The 19,161-nt window shown below is 49.2% G+C and overlaps 1 protein-coding gene across 2 annotated transcripts in view; it reads left to right on the forward strand.

Moving 5' to 3' along the window:
• The window catches only part of ZNF592 (zinc finger protein 592), a 44,348-nt gene that overhangs the window by 12,685 nt on the left and 12,502 nt on the right, over positions 1-19,161 (forward strand). The window contains exons 3-4 of one of the 2 annotated variants that reach the window (XM_035024208.1): positions 1,541-1,624; positions 11,157-13,419. In XM_035024208.1, coding sequence (XP_034880099.1) covers positions 11,176-13,419 — 2,244 coding nt within the window. In that variant the 5' untranslated portion in view covers positions 1,541-1,624; positions 11,157-11,175. Of the gene's footprint in view, positions 1-1,290; positions 1,625-11,156; positions 13,420-19,161 lie in introns of those variants that run through there. The other variant, XM_035024207.1, reaches the window with a different exon arrangement.

Genomic DNA, 19,161 nt, shown 5'->3' on the forward strand with positions numbered 1-19,161 from the left:
GAAGGCTCCTGACAAAGGGACATTGAGTAAAGACCTGCTGGCAGCGATGCGTGAGCCCCTGGAGATCTGAGGGGAAGGACATTCCAAGCAGAGGGAACAGTAGACTCAAAGGCTCTGAGCAGGGGCACGCTTGAGGAACAGGGTGGAGGCCTGTGCCCGCCCGGAGCCGCCTGGATGACAGAGAGAGGTGTGGGAGATGGAGGCCATGGAGGCCTCCCTGCACGAAGGCTGGAGTTCACCCTGCAGGAGATGGGGCCGTGTTCGAGGAGAGGAGTGTGATCTGATGGGTGTTTTAAGAGTAGCGCTCTGGCTGCTGTGTTGAGAATGAGCAGCAGAGGCAAGGGTGACAAGCTTTTGCGGGGACCCAGGAGAGAGATGACAATGGTTGGAGGCGGTGGGAAATGGTTACATTTGGAGATATTTTGAAGGAGCACTTGACAGGATTTGCTCTTGGGTTGGAATTAGGGTATAATGGCAAGAAAGCACTCAGGGATGCCGAGTCTGGCCTAAGCAACTGGAAGGACAGAGTGGTCACCTGCTGCAGGGGGAAATCGAGAGTTAGACTCCGGACATAACTAAGTTTGAGATGCCTATCCAAGTAGAATCCACATCTAAAATCGAGGGGATACCAATTCAATAATTTAGGGAGTACCTGTAAGTGGGGCTTATGACATAGCAGAAGAGAGGGTAGTTTACTGAAATAACTACAACAAAAGTAAAAATTATGCCCCGGGAGGAATAAGGCAATCAAAAGGGAGCAGAAAGGAGCACACCGAGGTGACCCCGGCCAGAGAAAGTCCCGTTCCCTTCCTTGCCTGTAGGAAGCCAGTGTCCTTGATGAGCCGTCTGTGGCACCCCCAGTTGTGTGGCTGCCGGGTGTTTGCATTGGGTTGTGTGGGGGGCACTCGAGAGCAGGGCTGGGCCTTCTCTTCGTGGCCTCCGTGCCAGGCATATCTTGGCATCTGGTAAATGTTTGATTGATGAGCAAACCACCCACCTCCCTCCTTCCCTCCTTCTCTCCTTCTCTTTCTTCCTTCAATATTTTTTTTTAAAGATTTTTTTATTTATTTGACAGAGAGAGAGAGAGCACAAGCAAGGGAAGCAACAGGCAGAAGGAGAAGCAGGCTCCCCGCTGAGCAGGGAGCCTGATGTGGGGCTCAATCCCAGGACCCTGGGATCACGACCTGAGCCGAAGGCAGACAATTAACTAACTGAGCCACCTAGGCACCCCTCAATATTTTTTTTCCTAAGATTTTATTTTTAAGTAATCCCTACACCCAATGTGGGCTCGAACTCACAACGCTGAGATCAAGAGTCACATGCTCCACTGACTGAGCCAGGTGCCCCCGACCCTCTCCTTTCTGAGCCCAAGTTCTCCAGGTGTAAAATGAAGAGGTTGGACTAGGCCAGTGCACTGGAATCAACGGGGAGGCTTTAAAAAAAATGCAGGGATCCCTCCCAGACTGGTTGAATCTCAGTTCCCTAGTAGGAGCCTGGGGTTCTGTGTTCGAAAGTCACCCCCCATGTTGTTCTTTTGCAGTCAGTCCAGGAGCAGTCTGCAGACGTGTATTTGGAAGCCACTGGACCAGATCATTTCTGAGGTCCCCTTCAGCTCTAACATCCTGTGAGTCTTTTTAGAATGTTTGCGATGTAATTCTCTTCCTGGGAAGTGGGGTTTTTGCTTGGGGTGGAAGGGCCTGGAGGGGGAGAGAAGATGCTGTCTCTGGGGGCGAAGGGCACCTTGGGCAGGACAAACAGGGGCAGGTGTGCCAGCCGGGGTTTGGGGAGGCATTGAAGAACGGTCCTGGGAGGGACCCTTGGGGAGGGACCTGTGAATAGTGAGAGCTTACTTGCCCTTGGGAACCACATGTGTTAGGTCTCAGAAATAGAGGTAAAGGACATGACCCCAACTTTGGAGAGGCTTACAGGCTGATGAGAAAACTCAGGATCCCGTCCCACTGTGGGAATCGCTGCTGTAGCGGAAGTGGGGGCGGAGGAGGAGGGCAGGGGACTGGTGTCTCGGCACTCAGAGAAGGCATGCGGAGAAGGGGGCCCTGGAGCAGAAGCTTGGGGCCGAGGAGGAGCTCGCAGGCAGATCTGTGTTGGGAGCCAATGGGGTGCGGTATCAGGTATTCTGTAGTCAGGGGGAACAGCCCAGGCCCTGACACACAGGAAGTCTATGAGAGTCGCCAGTGAGTGAAAGGCACCTGGGGAAGTGGCTGGAGGGGTGGGCAGAGACCGGAGGGGAACGGGCTCTCCACGCTGGCTGGAGACGTGGAGCTATCTCCCGAAGGGGACGGGCATCTTGAGGAGGACGTCTCTGTGACCAGATAGATGTTTTACAGCAACTACTGTGGCAGAGGGTGCATTGGAGGGGGCTAAGACCAGACGGAGGAGGAGACAAGCGGAAAGCTTTGCTGTTTTGCCCGGGTCCAGCGTCCCCTGGGGCACCTGCTTTCTTGTACTGCTGAGTGTCTCTTTGGGCTGCCCTTTGTTGACTGTTAGAGTACCAGGTGCCTTGTGACATGAAGCACCGGCTGCTGACCGGCTCAGAACACCTGTGCCCTGGGGCCCCTGAGACCCACAAGCAGGCCTCAGGTGCGTACTCAGGAGGGCAGTGCCAGGCGTATGGGAGAGAGTCCGCTTGTCCACTTTAGGAGTTAAGTTTTATGTAGAAATCCATAGTTATAGGCCAATTTGCCCAGCCATTGTAGCCTGGCCTGTTCAAGGACTCAGAGATCCTTCAAGTTCGTCTAATTTTACATGATAAACCGAAGCGGGCCCAAGACCTTCTCATGGGTACTGGCTGACAGCGTCATGGCGAAAGCCCTTCCTGGGCTTCCCCGGTTCTCACTCTTCTTGCTCCGCTGTTCCTGGCCTGGGGCTTCGTTCTGGGTCTTTCCCCATGTCATTTGATTTCACGGAGCTCCCTTCTCTACACCCATGGGCTCAATGTCTTTCTCTCATTGCTCAGCCAGAGTCCAGCTAAAGCTCCTGTGAGTAATGGCAGCAGCAGCTTGCTCTCACGCCTGCTCGCTTGCTTGCTCCTTCTTTCCCCTTGCCTAGCTCCCATTCCTGGGACAGAAGGTCCCCCCTCTGGCCACCAGCTCAGGCATTTTCTTCCACTCTCAGCTTCTTCTAAGTAAGCATATGTGCTCACTCGCTCGCTCTGCCTGTGCATCATACAGCTTGGCTTACTCTTTACTCTATTTTCGCCTGGAATTCTCCTTCTAAAAGAGAAAGCTGAGGGTAACTTCCACTTACCCCTTTGTACACTCTTAACTGGTATAACAATAATTGAACACGTATTATTGAATGAACAGATTATATCAACACGTACGCCATATTCAGTTGTGTGAGGGAGCAGGGTAAAGAGTTCACCCTCGGGTTGTAAAATATACATCCATCCATCCTGCTAGTCTTTAGCCAACAAGCAGTGGCAAATTCAGGAAACTGAATTTTGTGGTTTCCCAGTCCAGTGTTCCTTGAATCTTGCCGCCTTTAACTTTCATTGTATAAATCTGTAACATGTTGTTTGCTTCCTTGTCTTATTAAACAATATACTGAATAGAGATCAGATTTTTCTTAATGTTTTCAGAGTGCCTCTGTCCCCCTGTTGGCCTGTTTCTGAACTTTTATTAATCTGCCGTTACTGAACTTAATATTCTTAAGGGAAACAGATGACCAAGTTTAATGTTATTTGGAATTCAAAGCCTTTGATGCTGAGGGAAAGGAAGCTCATACGTTTAGTGACAATTCCTTGTTCTTAGTTCCTCAGAGCCTTTTTTTTTTTAATTTCTAGATTCAAACAAGTGTCGATGTTACTACATTTATATATTTTACCTGTAACAACTTCAGTGTATTTTCTTTTTTTAAAGATTTATTTGAGAGAGAGAGCACATGAGCAGGCAGGGGAGGGGGGCGGGGGCAGAGAGAGAAGCAGACTCCCCACTGAGCAGGGAGTCTGATGTGGGACTTGATCCCAGGACCCTGGGATCATGACCTGAGCCGAAGGCAGATGCTTAACTGATTGAGCCACCCAGGTGCCCGTTCAGTGTATTTTCTAATGGGTAAAGTTATTTCTTACTTGTCTACTTTTATTTCAAACTTCAGAATTCTTCCCTTTCCTCTCTAGTATTTTGAGGTATGAGGTGTGGTGAACAAATGTACATGTCAGTTATCCTCTCCCTCTCCCCTAAACCTTCATCTCTCCAGAATAAAAGAGTTCTAATTTTTAAGCTCTTATTAGAAAGCTCTTCCATGTACTTTATAACTTCAGTCATCTGTTAGGACCTCTTCCTATGCTACTATGTCTTTCTTAAGGTGCAGGGAACCAAAACTGAATAGCACATCCTGCGGTGGACACGGGGTGGTTTTGAGTAAGGGCGGGATCACAAGTTGTATTTCATTTCCAGTATTATTTCAGATAATGCCCAGTGTTTTCTGGGCCTTTTGTGATGAAACATGCAGCGTTGGCTGATGGCCAAGCCTCTTTACTGAACAGCGTAGCCTGAGAACCCATTATTCTAAAAGTGTCATTAGGGTTGCTTTTCCCTAAATGTTTCTTCACATTGGCCTCCACTGATGCTCCTTTACCATAATTTCACTCATTCATGTAGCCTCCTGAGAACTCATTGTCTTTTAATTTTGCATTTTGATTTCTGCAGTACTTTTAAGACCATTTGCAGTCTTGAAGGTTTCACTTTATTGCTTGACGGTATGTTTATTGAGTACCTAATGGAGAATGCAGTGATGAATGAGACAGACAAGCCTCTTCCCTCATGAAGCTTACAGCCTAATATTCTGCTAGATCATTGGTTCTCAAGGCATTTTGGATACAAGACCTCCTTTTTAAATTAGTTTTTTTGCAGGCCCTCCTTCAAGAGTGGTATGTATGTATGTATGTATGTAATACATATATATGTATGTATTTATTATGTATTATATATGTATATATTAACCGACTGAGCCACCCAGGCACCCCAGTATTGGTCGTTTTTGTGTTTTTTTTTTTTTTTGAGAATGTGGGGGAGGATCAGAGGGAGAGGGAGAGAGAGAATCCCAAGCAGGCTCCTTGTTGGAGCCCAACATGGGGCTTGATCCCACAACCCTGAGATCATTACCCTAGCCGAAATTAAGAACCGGATACTCAACTGACTGAGCCACCCAGGTGTCCCAATAGTGGTGTTTTTAATGGCTGGTCATCAGGAGCACATATGTGGATACAGTTGGGTCCTCTTATGGGAGGGGAGCTACCATTCTGGGTACTTTATGAAAGTATTAAGCTCGAGTCCAGAACTGGTCCGTGGGTTTAAAACTCTGCTGTTCATGGCTCCCCACAGATGACAATCACACTCTCACACACAGATGCATACAACATGCAGTCACCGAAGTTGTATGGAATTCAGTTTTTTGGTGGAATTTTGACATTTAGAGTCAGTGGAGATTCTGCCTATTAGTTCTACCATAATCCTCTTGTTCCTACCCCCTCAAAGAATTCTCACAGGCTAATGAGGTCTGATGAGGTCCTTTCAGAACTAAGGTGCTCCCTCTACCTCATCTGTTGACATGTTTACTTAAGTGTTTGATAACATTTCTTGGGCAAGTAGTAGATCCTGTAGTAAACAATAGGGATCGATCTATCTATCTATCTATCTATCTATCTATCTATCTATCTATCTATCTATGTATCTATTTTCAGTGTCCAGATCTTCCTGCAGAGAAGCTCATCAGGAGAGGGCACAGCGCTGCCCGTCAGCCCTGGCGCTGCTCTCTGCGCCCGTGGGGCAGCCTAGGTGGCAGCAGGGGTCGCCCAGGCGACAGGGACTGGGGTGCTGCCTTGCCCAGCGATTAGGCACCTCCAGATCACTTGCTGAGCTCACCATGCCTGGACCTCGTCTGCTCAGATGCTTCAGGGTGCGCTCTGCTGATGCTCTGCAAGGCGAGCCGGCTTTCTAGGCTGGTCTTCGTGGACACAGGGCAGAGGCCAGACCCAGGCTCTGGTCCCAGATGCTGTCCCCTGGCAAAATGGGCAGCGCGGTGTGAGGTGTGCGCTTCCCAGCCTGCAACAGGTTGCAGACACTGGCGTGCTGAAGCTTTTTATTTTGACTACACTTTTTATGCCAGTTAAGTTAGTTCACTGATTTTCTAGCTGGAGGTCCTCTGCTGACTCATGCCGGATGTGCTTTAAGAATCTTATATTAGTGGGCGCCTGGGTGGCTCAGTTGGTTAAGCGACTGCCTTCGGCTCAGGTCGTGATCCTGGAGTCCCGGGATCGAGTCCCGCATCGGGCTCCCTGCTCAGCGGGGAGTCTGCTTCTCCCTCTGACCCTCCTCCCTCTCATGCTCTTTGTCTCTCATTCTCTCTCTCAAATAAATAAATAAAATCTTAAAAAAAAAAAAAGAATCTTATATTAGTGATGTTTGGAGTCCTCTGTAAAAAGCTTCTCAAATGTTTTTGGCCTTCCTAATTTCTTCTTCTTATGTATTAAAAATATAATTTAATAAAATTATATAAGCAGTACAACTTGAAAGAGTTTGAATAAATAGTTTGAAAATGCAGATAAAAGAAAGAAAATAATCTCATCTGTTGAGATACTTTTAAGATTTTAGAGTGTTCCTCTAGCCCTTTTCATAAACACTGTATATAATAAAAAGCTTTTGTTTTAAATAGAAATTGTACTGTATATACGCTACAGTATCCTCCCCCCGCCCCCCACTTTGTATCTGGAGCATTTCTCGTAGCTATAAATATTGTGCTACAGTGATGTCTAGTATTTAATTGTGTTAATATACTATAATTTATTGAACCAATTTTCTCTTGTTGGAACTTTGGTTGTGGCTCATTTTTTGTTATGAAATAATTTCGTTATAAATAATTCTGCAGTGATTATCTTTGTCACATGCATCTGTATTTCCTTAGGATAAGTTTCTGGAAGTGGAGTTATTGGGCCTTATGTATGCATTGCTAAATTGCCCTTAAGACAGGGTTCATCAATTTATACTATCTTCAAAATGCTTACTTTGCAGGGGCGCCTGGCTGGCTCCTCGGTTAGGCATCTGACTCTTGATCTCAGCTCAGGTCTTGATCGGAGGGTCGTGAGTTTGAGCCCTGCCTTGGGCTCCATGCTGGACATGAAGCTTACTTAAAAAAAAGAAAGAAAGAGATGGAATGCTTACTTTGCCACATCTCTGCCAATACCAGGAATTATTATTATTTTTAAAAGATTTTATTTATTTATTTGAGAGAGAGCACGAGAGAGAGAGAAAGAGAGTGAGCAAGCACGTGAGCACAAGCAGGGGGAGCGGCAGGCAGAGGGAGGAGCAGACTCCCCGCTGAGCAGGGAGCCCCACGCAGGACTCCATCCCAGGTGCCAAAGGCAGACGCTTAACTGACTGAGCCACCCAGGTGCCCAGGTGCCCCCAGGAATTATTTTTTGAAAACCTTGGTCAATTCGGTAAGCCCTAAATGGCTTCTCATTATTTTAATTTGTATTTCTCTAATTTCTTGTGAGGTAGCAGCTTTTTTTTAATGTATTCACTGTCCACTTGTGTTTCTTTTTTTAATTGTGTGCTGGCCACTTTTGCTCATTTTCCTAGTGGGCTGCTTATCTTTTACTTCCTGCTTCGTAAGGGCCTTCTCTAGAGTAAAGACATTAATGGGAGGAACTGTCACGTTACAGATATTTCTGTTGGTTGGTTGTTTGCGTTTTAACTGTGTGCTGGCAGGTTTTTGATGACTAGAACTTTTTATTGGTGGTCTTTTTCTGTACAGTTTCTTCCTTTGCTTTTATAACGGTACATTTTGATTAATTTCTCTTTTCTACTTATAAACCATGTGATACAAGGTTTAGAGCAAGGTTTAAAGAAATACAAGCAGATACACCATGAGTCCCTTATTCACGGCTATTGATTGCTGCTGTATGAGTAAATAGAAAATAGGACTTGCTCTTTGGCTTTTAAAAGTGTCAGCTTTGGTATTTAAGATCCAAAGGTTAGAGAGGTTTTTCCTGCTGCTGATGTTGAGCTGCCACAGCATTCCCCTGCTCTGATTTTCCTAGCAAAAGATACCTTGCCTTCTCTCAGACCATTCTCAGCCAAGCCCTGAGATTGCCCTGTGTGGAGAGCGTTACTTTCTTCTGCTGTCCTTCGTCTCTGCCGTGAGCTCCCGGACTTCACGTTAGGCGGTAGGAGGCGCCCGCTAATCCTGGCACTCACCACCACCTACTGCCTCTCCTCCCTCACGAGCTTTTCTCAGCCCCTTGAAGAGACCAATCCATTCTGCCCTTCTCCCTCAATCTTTTCCCCCCCAGATTGTAAAAAAAGGGGGGAAGAGGGAAAGAAAGAAACTTACACTGCAGGTATTGCAGAGCCATTTCCTTCTAGTTAGGATCGGCCTGCCTAGCGGTTTACTTGGTTTGGGGATGTTAGTGCTCTCCTGGATAGCCAGCATGTTCCTCTTGCTTATGGGCCCCTGTTTCCAGGAGGCAGTCATTTGTGTCCAGGAACTTGACAACCTGACATCTCATTTCAAAGAGGTATTCTGCCAATTGTATTTAGTTTAGATAATTGGTATTTCACTTTGCGATTCTCTACCATAATTAGCTATATTCCCAGTGGTGGGTGTTTTTCATTTTCTGTGAGAACTCTTAAGCAGACAGATGTGTTTTGCTGGGGGTTGGAAGGGGGGCAAGAAACCAAACCTGCAAGCCTGTTGACCCCAGGGGTTGGTAACAGACACACCTCTGCCCTAGCACCTGCTCCCCTGTGGTTCTTCTTTTGAATTTTGTAGAAGATTTGTTTATTTGAGAGAGAGAGAGAGAGAACCAGGAGTGGGGAGAGGGGCAGAGGGAGAGGGAGAGAGAATCTTCAAGCAGACTCCCTGCTAAGTGCAGAGCCTGACGCAGGGCTGGATCCCAGGACCCTGAGATCGTGTCTGGAGCCTAAATCAAGTCAAATGCTCAACTGACTGAACCATCCAGGTGCCTCTCCCCTGTGGTTCTAAGTGCCCCCCCCTTTATTTATCCCTTTTAAAATTATAAAAGCAATCTATCAGCACAGAAAGAATCTTAAAAAAAATAACCCACTGGTAATCCCACCACCCTGCATAACTATCTTTCTTTTAATCTTGGCTCAAATGCATACTTAGTTTTATATTGTTATAGTCTGACGATGTTTTTTGTATTAGTTTTTTTTAACTAAACACTATAAGTGATTTTTTTTTAAGATTTTTAATTTTGGGGGCGCCTGGGTGGCTCAGTCTTTAAGCGTCTGCCTTTGGCTCAGGTCATGATCCCAGGGTCCTGGGATCGCGTCCCACATCGGGCTCCCTGCCCCGCGGGGAGTCTGCTTCTCCCTCTGCCTCTCCCTTCCCCCTGCTCGTGTTATCTCTCTCCCTCTCTCTCAAATAAGTAAATAAAATCTTTTTAAAAAAAGGAAATTATTAAAAAAAGATTTTTTATTTTTAAGTAAACTCTACCCCAGCATGGGGCTGGAACTCACAAGAGTTGAGAGCAAGAGTTGCGTGCTCTGCTGACAGCCAGCCAGGTGCCTTAGTACTGTAAGTGAGTTTCCATGTTGCTGTGTAAATGTCATAATTAGGATTTTTAATGGCCTCCTAATAGTCTATCAATTATTTAATTATTCCCTGTTCTTGGACATTTAGATTCTCTGTGTGTGTTTGTCTCTCTCTTTTGTGTTGTTGTTGTTTTGTTCTGTTTTGTTTAGAGATTTTATTTATTTATTTGACAGAGAGAGACACAGCGAGAGAGGGAACACAAGCAGGGGGAGTGGGAGAGGGAGAAGCAGGCTTCCTGCGGAGCAGGGAGCCCAATGCGGGGCTCGATCCCAGGACCCTGGGGTCATGACCTGAGCCGAAGGCAGACGCTTAACGACTGAGCCACCCAGGCGCTCCTCTTTTGTGTTGTTTTAATAATGCTGTATACTTTTGTGTATAGCTTTTGGGGGTTTTTGTTCTTAAGATAAGAACATTGGCCTTGGGGTTCCTGGCCCTGAGGATTTGCCACATGTCTGGTTCTGTGGGGCCACTGTACTGCTTTCTGAAAGAGTAGTGTCATTCTGCACCCAGACAGGTTTTCAGTATAAGTGTAGGGCAAGAAATATGCAAGCAAGTGAGGCTTTGGGATGCTGAAGCAGATGGAGGATTCGTGGCTGAACAAGGGAGGTGGTGGGATTTTTCTTCCTCTTTCCAGCAGGTTGGAGCCAGCTAGCTGAGCGTTACAGTGATTTCCTGATGGGAGGCCTCTTTCCTAGGACCTTGGCTTTCCTCTGTCACCGTAGTGCCGTTGTTCTCCTTCTCCAGAGTATGAAGGAAACAGCTGGGTTTTCTTTGTCTATTAAGTTAAAATAAAATTTGGGGTTTCCCTGACGCTGTTCCCTGGCCCATTTGATAACCATGTGGGGCTTTTAGAGTTGCTCTGCCCCTCACATTTAGTGATCCATTCTCCAGCCAGTAACAGTTTTAGGTGAAAATGAAGGAATCAAGCAGACACTGACTAGAGGGAAAAAAAGACCTAGGAGATGATATAATTTGCTGGAGTTTATTTATGAGACAGTTAGCATAAATCCTGGTAATAGCAAATCATCTTGGATTTGGTTGAATTCATCCAGCAAAAAACCAAATTTACAAAGTTAATGATTAAATACTAGGAGTTAAATTAGCAGAATTTATAGCCACGTCTCATCTTTGAATCAGAAGTTTTCCGAAGAAAAGAGGTGCTGAGCCATGCTTGTTTTTTGTTTTTGTTTTTGTTTTTTTGAAGCTCTCAGTGATTGGTTTTTTGCTAGTACATGTGATTAGGGAGTGTTGATAGTCCCTGAGAAATTGAGGGAGTGTGATATGAGTGCTGTCTCTTTTTGGCCATGCAACCAGCTAGGAATTTCCAGGTACTGATGTTTAGGACTGGCCAGGCGGTCTTGTCACTGCATATGAACTTCTCTTTCCACCCCTCCCCCGATGTCCCCAGCATTTTGGAAACCTGTTGGGGTAAAAGTCAGGTGTGTGACTTCCCAGAGTCTGGGGGGGTTCATGTATGTGCATCCTGGCTGTGTGCATGTGTATTAGCGTGATGAAGATGGTGCTGGACGGAGTCCAGTGGGATCCTGGGGATCACTGATTCTGTTCTGTTTCTGTTGTAGCCCTTGCCAGCATCCAGCCATGGGGGATATGAAAACTCCAGATTTTGATGACCTTCTGGCTGCCTTTGACATCCCAGACCCCACTAGCCTCGATGCCAAGGAGGCCATCCAGACCCCCAGTGAGGAGAATGAGAGTCCCCTCAAACCTCCAGGCATGTGCATGGATGAGAGTGTGTCCTTGTCTCACTCAGGATCATCCTCAGATGTACCGGCCGTGAGTGTCATTGTCAAGAACACCAGCCGCCAGGAGTCGTTTGAAGCGGAGAAAGACCACATTGCTCCCAGCCTCCTACACAATGGATTCCGGGGCTCGGACCTGCCTCCAGATCCCCACAACCTGGGCCACAACTGTGGGAAGTTTGATTCCACTTTCATGAACGGAGACAGTGCCAGGAGTTTCCCTGGCAAGCTAGAACCTTCCAAGTCAGAGCCGTTACCGACCTTTAACCAGTTCAGTCCAATCTCCAGCCCAGAACCTGAGGATGCCATCAAAGATAATGGGTTTGGAATGAAGCCCAAGCACTCTGACAGTTATTTTCCACCCCCTCCTGGGTGTGGGCCTGTGGGGGGCCCAGTCCTGGAGGCTCTGGCTAAGTTTCCGGTCCCAGAGCTCCATATGTTTGATCACTTCTGTAAGAAGGAGCCCAAGCCGGAACCTCTGCCCTTGGGGAGTCAACAGGAACACGAGCGAGGTGGGCAGAAGGTGGGGGAGCCTCACAAGGAGCTGGATGCCAGTCGATTCTTCGGGGAAGCTTTGGAATTCAACAGCCACCCCAGCAACAGTATTGGAGAGCCGAAGGGGCTTGCCCTGGAACTTGGCGCTTGCTCGTCAGTCCCCCCCAGGCAGCGCCTGAAGCCAGCTCACTCCAAGCTTTCCTCTTGTGTTGCAGCCCTGGTGGCCCTGCAGGCCAAAAGAGTGGCCAGCGTCACCAAGGAGGATCAACCCGGCCATGCAAAGGACCCCTCGGGGCCCACTAAAGAGGGCTCCAAAGGTAGCCCCAAAATGCCCAAGTCACCAAAGAGTCCCCGGAGCCCCCTGGAGGCCACCAGAAAGAACGTCAAGCCATCGGACAGCCCTCGGAGCATCTGCAGTGATAGCAGTAGTAAAAGCTCCCCTTCAGTGGCCGCCAGCTCCCCACCAGCAATCCCCAAAGTCAGAATCAAAACCATTAAGACGTCCTCGGGGGAAATCAAACGGACGGTCACGAGGATCCTGCCGGACCCTGACGATCCCAGCAAGTCCCCCGTTGGGTCACCTCTGGGGAGCGCCGTTGCCGAGGCCCCCAGCGAGGCGCCGGAGGACGAGGGCACCGCCCTGCCGGCTGTGGCGCCCTCTCCGGAGGTGGGCACAAGTTCCGGGAGCCCCCAGGGTGACAAGAAGGGGGATGAGGGCGCCCCGAGGCCCGGTGAGGCGGCGTCTCCGTGCGGCAGCTCCGGGCCCCGGGGCCCAAAGGGGGCTGCCCCTGGCGCGCAGAGCGGCAAGAAGCAACAGCAGAGCTCGGCGCTGCAGGCGTCCGCCCCGGGCCCTGCCACCCTCCTGCCCAAGGCCGTGCACCTGGCCAACCTGAACCTCGTCCCGCACAGCGTCGCCGCGTCCGTGACGGCCAAGTCCTCGGCGCAGCGGCGGAGCCAGCCGCAGCTCCCGCAGATGTCGGTTCCCCTGGTCCACCAGGTGAGGAAGGCCGCCCCGCTGGTGGTGGAGGTCTTCAACAAGGTCCTCCACAGCTCCAACCCCGTGCCCCTCTACGCGCCAAATCTCAGCCCCCCCGCCGACAGCAGGATCCACGTGCCGGCCAGTGGCTACTGCTGCCTGGAGTGCGGGGACGCGTTTGCCTTAGAGAAGAGCCTGACCCAGCACTACGGCCGGCGGAGCGTCCACATCGAGGTGCTGTGCACGCTGTGCTCGCAGACGCTGCTCTTCTTCAACAAGTGCAGCCTGCTCCGGCACGCCCGCGACCACAAGAGCAAGGGGCTGGTCATGCAGTGCTCGCAGCTGCTCGTGAAGCCCATCTCCGTGGACCAGATGTTTGTGTCGGCCCCCGCCAGCTCCCCGGCCCCGGCGGCCCCGGCGCCCCCCGCCTCCCCCAAGCCCGGCCTCACCGCGGCCACTGCCAGCCCAACCCTCCCGGCCTTGCCGCTCTACCCGGACCCCGTGAGGCTGATCCGGCACGGAATCAAGTGTCTCGAATGTCACAGGCAGATACGCGACTACATGGCTATGGCCGCCCATTTCCAGAGGACGGCGGAGGAGACCGAGGGGCTGGTAAGCAGACCCTTCCTGCGATGGCTGTCAGCCCCCGGGTTTGCGCCAGCTCCATGATTGGGCATGGAGAAAAAGCTCCCTGATGCGGGGGCGCCTAATGAGTCTTAGAAGAAGACGCCTGGCTTGATGGTTAGTGACGCTCCGGGATGCGGCGTGCTGGGTGTTTACTGGGGAAAGGGTCCTGCCCCCCACCCCGCCGCTCGCCGCTCGCCGCCGCTCGGGGGCTCTGAAGAGGGACGCGCCGCCCCGCGCCTGTGGCCACGCCCCACGGCCCGCTCCTGGGCGGGCGGGGCGCCCTGTCCGGCCGGGCTGGTCTCTGCTGGGCCGCGCCCTGGGCTCCGGGAGGCTCCAGCACGGGCTTCGCACGCGCCCAGAGAACTGGGGGGGCCGCGGCGGGTGCGCCACCGCCCCGCGCTTCGGTGTGCCCGGCGTCGTTCCCCGCGGGCAGGCTGCGGTAGGGCCAAGGCAGGGCTGCGGAAGGAGAGCAGACAGGCCTGCAGGCCGGGGCAGAGGCTTTGGGGGCCTCTCTCGTCTGCCTTCCCGCCACTCTAGGAAGGCAGCCACGCTTATCTGCTTGTTCCGATTCTGGGTTACGCTGATGAGACTGGTTTTTGGTTTTTTTTGAAGACAGTCTGTGCTGAACAGACCCTTTGGCTCCCTCCGTGTCGGTGGCTGTCTGTACTCGCCAGGTCCTGTGAAAGTAGGCCTCCAGACATGCCTCCAGAAGGTTCTCTCCTTCCTCCTCCAGGTGACTCTCTTCACATCCCAGACAAGCGCGCCCCCTCCCTGAACCTCCCTAAGCCGGGGCTGCAGAGGCCTGGGAGGAAAGCAAAGCAGCTTTTTACTTTAGTGCAGCAGGGGCCTGCCTACCTGTCTGTGGCTGAGGAGCTTTGCACCAGTGCCCCGAGTGCGCGCCGTGTGGAGGGAGGCTCCCTTGTTGGGCCCCGGGGTGCGCGGGGCTCAGCCCGGGCAGGGCTCACCACTCACCTGCTACAGGGTGAGGCAGACTAAGTTTGGGGCTGAAAGGCTTGTGGACGTGGTTGCACAGAGTGCCTTGGAGGGAATACCTCACCGTGACTCGGGGCGGAGGGCAGGTGCCCAGTGGCTGGGACATTTGAGTTGGACCTGCAAGAAAAGTTGGGGGAGGGGGGTGGGTGTTCCAGGTGTAGGGAACAGAGGTGCGGGAAAGTGCAGAGTGCACTTGAGGAGGGGAGTTGTGGAGCCTGGGGAGTGTTGGGGTGGAGACACGAGGTGGAGTTTGGTGGCTTGTGTCCTTCTGTGAGGAGCTGTAGGCTCACTGTCCCCTCCCATCTTCGCCTTCTCTCCTCAGTTTGCATTGTGTTTCTTATGAGTCAGATGGAGTGTGGCGACCCTGGCCCTTTGCTCTGGGGCTTCAGTCTTCTTGCTGTCCCCCGCATTAGCTGTCCCCACATAGCTGACCACTTCTTCTAGGTCATGTGGTCAGAACCATTGTCAGCAGAGGTCTCATGCTTGGTGTTTTTCCACTGTTTCTCACCTGCCTTCTAAAACCTGAGCCCTCAGAGGTTGGGGTGTAGGATCCTCGGCTGACACCCCCCCTCCCCATCCTGCATCTTCTCCTCTAGTGGGAGCTGGGCCCCCAGACAGGAAAGGGAGAGGGGACCCAGGAAGGCTGTCAGGCTTCTCTCAGCCCAGTGCAGATCCCTCACAAAATCTCCTGCCAACAAATGTGGTCTCAGAGTCGCAGGGAAAGGACAAGGTTTGAGGTCTGGGGTCAAAACCTAACCTTGCTGGCTGGTGGACTTGAGTTTCCTGAGACAGTACCCAGGCTTCAGGCCATATGCGGGGAAGGGTGTAGATGGATGGAGCCGGGCTGGGCTTCACTCTAGTTGGCGTAGGGACTGCAGGGGAGCACGTGCAGGCCTTCCGACTTCTCCCCTGTACTGGATACCCCTACCCCTGCAAGGGCTGGAGGGGGGCCCTTCCTGCATCCCCAGCCACCTTGTTGGGATGTTGTCAGCACAGTTTCTTCTTGGTCTTAACGCTTTTATTTAACTATAATGTCCTTGTCACATCCAACAAAAGGAACACTTGCTTAATGTTATCTACTACAAGTCCATATACAAGTTTTCCTTTCATGTCAAAAATGATCTTTTTATAGTTGGGCTTGTTTTGAATCAGGATCCAAATATGGACCACATGTTAGCATTTGTTTTTGTCTTTTAAATTTCTCAGTCTATAACAGTACCACTCCCCATTCTGCCCCACCAGGTCCTCCACTTTGTTTTTCATAGCATTGATTTGTTGAAGACACTGGTTCATGCATCCTGAGAATTTTCCAGGATAATTATGGGTTTGACTGATGCTTCCTTATACAATTAATTCATTCTTCAATACCCTGTATTTTATCTGTCGACCAGAAATTGGCAATAAAGACTAGAAATAGGCAGTTTTGCCGGGGGGGGGGATATCATGTTCTTCATATTTCATGACTTCAGGGAGGCATAGAGTCCTTGATTGTCTCAGTGTTTTTTTTTTTAAGATTTATTTATTTATTTATTTAACACAGAGCACGAGCAGGGAGAGTGGCAGGCAGAGGGAGAGCAGGGAGCCCGATGTGGGACTCCATCCCAGGACCCTGGGATCATGACCCGAGCCGAAGGCAGGCGTTTAACTGGCTGAGCCAATCAGGCGTCCCAGATTGTCTCAGTTTTAATGATACTAAGCATGATCGGTATGTTTAGGTGGGGATGTTCTGATCCCTTCGTTGTAAAGTTCCCTATCTTTTACCTAATTATTTTAATATTCATTAATAATTGCTCCTTGAGTCAGTAATTTTATTAAGAGTTGAAGAAGGGTGTTTTGTAATTTTATAATTTCTTTCTCAGTTATTAGCTGGAGTTCTGTGTAAAATATCTTTCCTTCTTCGATGAGCACTATTTGGTTACTTTGAAATATAGTTTATGTTGGAAAATGGGATATATACTTAATTTATTTCCCTTAGTTAACAGTTTTTACAGTAGTGAGTTGATGTCCTAATAGTTTCAAATAGTGTATTAAGAGTCTGTCCTCTATTATTTAAAAAAAATTGTGGTAAAATACACATAGCATAAAGTTAACCATTTTCACCATTTTTTAACTGTGCAGTTCAGTAGCGTTAAGTACATTCACACTGCTGTGTAATTAATTTCCAGAACTCTTTTCATCTTGCAAAACTGAAACTCTATACCCATTAAACAGCTTCCCACTCCCCCCGCCCCCCCCCCCCCCCCCCCGCCCCGGCCCTGGCAACCACCCTTCTGCTTTCTGTTTCTATGAATTTGACTCCAGGTACCTCACATAGTGGAATCATACAGTACTTGTTTTTTTGTGACTGGCTTATTGCACTTGGGGCATAGTGTCCTCAAGGCTCACCTATATTGTGGCACGTGACAGGATTTCCTCCCCTTTTTTTTTTTTTAAAGATTTTATTTATTTATCAGAGAGAGAGACAGACAGAGGCAGGCAGAGGGAGAAGCAGGCTCCTTGCCGAGCAAGGAGCCCGATGTGGGACTCGATCCCAGGACCCTGGAATCATGACCTGAGCCGAAGGCAGAGGCTTAACCGACTGAGCCACCCAGGTGTCCCTCCTCCCTTTTCAAGGCTGAATAATATTCCGTTGCATGTTTGTACCACATTTTGTTTATCTACTCATCCGTTGATGGACACTAGGGTTGCTTCCACCTCTTGGGTATTGCTTGAATAATGCTGCTATGAACACGATGTACAAATATCTTTTGGAGATCCTGCTTTCAGTTCTTCCAGGTATGTACACAGAAGTGGAATGGTTAGATCATATGGTAACTCTATTTTTAATTTTTTGAGGAACCCCCCCAATACTGTTTTCCACAGCGGTTGCACCATTTCACATTCCTGCCAACAGTGCACAAGGGTTCCAGTTTCTCCACATCTGCGCCAACACCTGTCATTTTCTGTTTTGTCCGTCTGTTTGCTTGCCTCCGGTGGTAGGCACCCTAATGGGCGTGAGGTGGCCTCCTCTGTTGCTCTTACAATGAACTCTTTGGTTTTCACATGTTTGGTATGTTGGGGTCAGTCGCTTTTCCATGGTCGGGCTGTTTCGTCTTTGGTCGTGGAGCTCTGTCAGGCTGGCTCCTACGTCCTGTGGACATGAACTCATGAAGCCTAAGAAGCTTCCCTACTTTCAGTCCCAACAGGATGTCCTGGGCACATTTCTTGTGCTAAATGTGCAATCGGCCATCCTTCTCAAGAGCCAGGTTTCTTGCAGTGAGGAATGGTATTTAGACGTCACATTCTGGGTACCAGAGATGCTTGCTGGGTATATCTGGTACTAGGCCTTTGCCGTGGCCAGAGCTGAGAAGTATGTGTTTTTATTGTATTTATTTATTTATTGAAAAAGTTTTATTTATTTAAGTAATCTCTACACTCAGTGTGGGGCTCAAAATCATGACCCTGAGATCAAGAGTTGCATGCTCTTCTGACTGAGCCAGCCAGGTGTCCCAAGAAGTATATGTATTTTTTTTAAAAAAGATTTATTTATTTGAGAGAGAGAACAAGTGAGCGGGAGAGAGCACAAGCAGGGGGAGAGAGAGAGAGAAGCGGACTCCCTTGCTGAGCAGGGAGACGACACGGGGCTCGATCCCAGGACCCTGAGATCATGAGCTGAGCTGAAGGCAGACGCTTAACCAACTGAGCCACCCAGGCGCCCCAGAAGTATACATTTTTAAAAAGAAGAAAGGGGGTGGAGCATGTAATCTTGGGTTTGTGAGTTTGAGCCCCACGTTAGGCATGGAGCCTACTTTAAAAAAAAAGGGGGAAGAAACATCATGAGTTTATACTGGTATTCAAATGTAAAATTATGGAGTTTTTATGTAACTGATTTTATGCTGAAAATCTTGGTTCCTAAGATTTTCCTACCACACATACATATATACACACAAATTTTGAAATATCAATACCAGTATTATTTTTAACATTAGGACAGCTACATAAAGTCGAGGGTATATTTGCAGTTCTTTCTGCTCTTAGATCCCATTAGGGATGTATAAGTCAAAATACTGCATTTTAAAGGTCACTGGGAACAAGTCTTTTTCCTATATGGTTATGTCACCAACTTGATACCTTGTTAGGTTATTTAGTTTCTGTTTCTCAATTTTTAGGGAATGTTTTTGTTTTTCTAGTTTAATTATATATATATATATATTTTTTTTTTTTAAGATTTTATTTATTTATCTGACAGAGAACACAGTGAGAGAGGGAACACAAGCAGGGGGAGTGGGAGAGGGAGAAGCAGACTCCCTGCCGAGCAGGGAGCCCGATGCGGGACTCGATCCAGGGACTCCAGGATCATGACCTGAGCCGAAGGCAGTCGCTTAACCAACTGAGCCACCCAGGCGCCCTAATTATATATATATTTTTAAGATTTATTTATTTGAGAGAGAAAGAGAGCGAGAGTGTGCATGCATGTGCATGCCTTCACGTGTGCTGGGGGAGAGGGACAGAGGGAGAGGGAAAGAGAGAATCTTAAACAGACTCCGTGCTGAGCTCTGAGCCCTATTCGGGGCTTGATCTCACAGCCCCGAGATCACGACCCGAGCCGAAACCAATAGTTGGGCACACTTAACCGACTGCGCCACCCAGGCGTCCCAGTTTTATCTAGTTTTAAAACCTGGGGCCCAGGGGGTGCCTGGGTGACTCAGTCAGTTAAACCTCCGACTCTTGGTTTCAGCTCCGGTCATGATCTCA

The sequence above is a fragment of the Mirounga leonina genome, unplaced genomic scaffold, assembly GCF_011800145.1.
Source record: "Mirounga leonina isolate KUSES-001 unplaced genomic scaffold, KU_Mleo_1.0 Mir_178, whole genome shotgun sequence".
NCBI lineage: Eukaryota > Metazoa > Chordata > Mammalia > Carnivora > Phocidae > Mirounga > Mirounga leonina.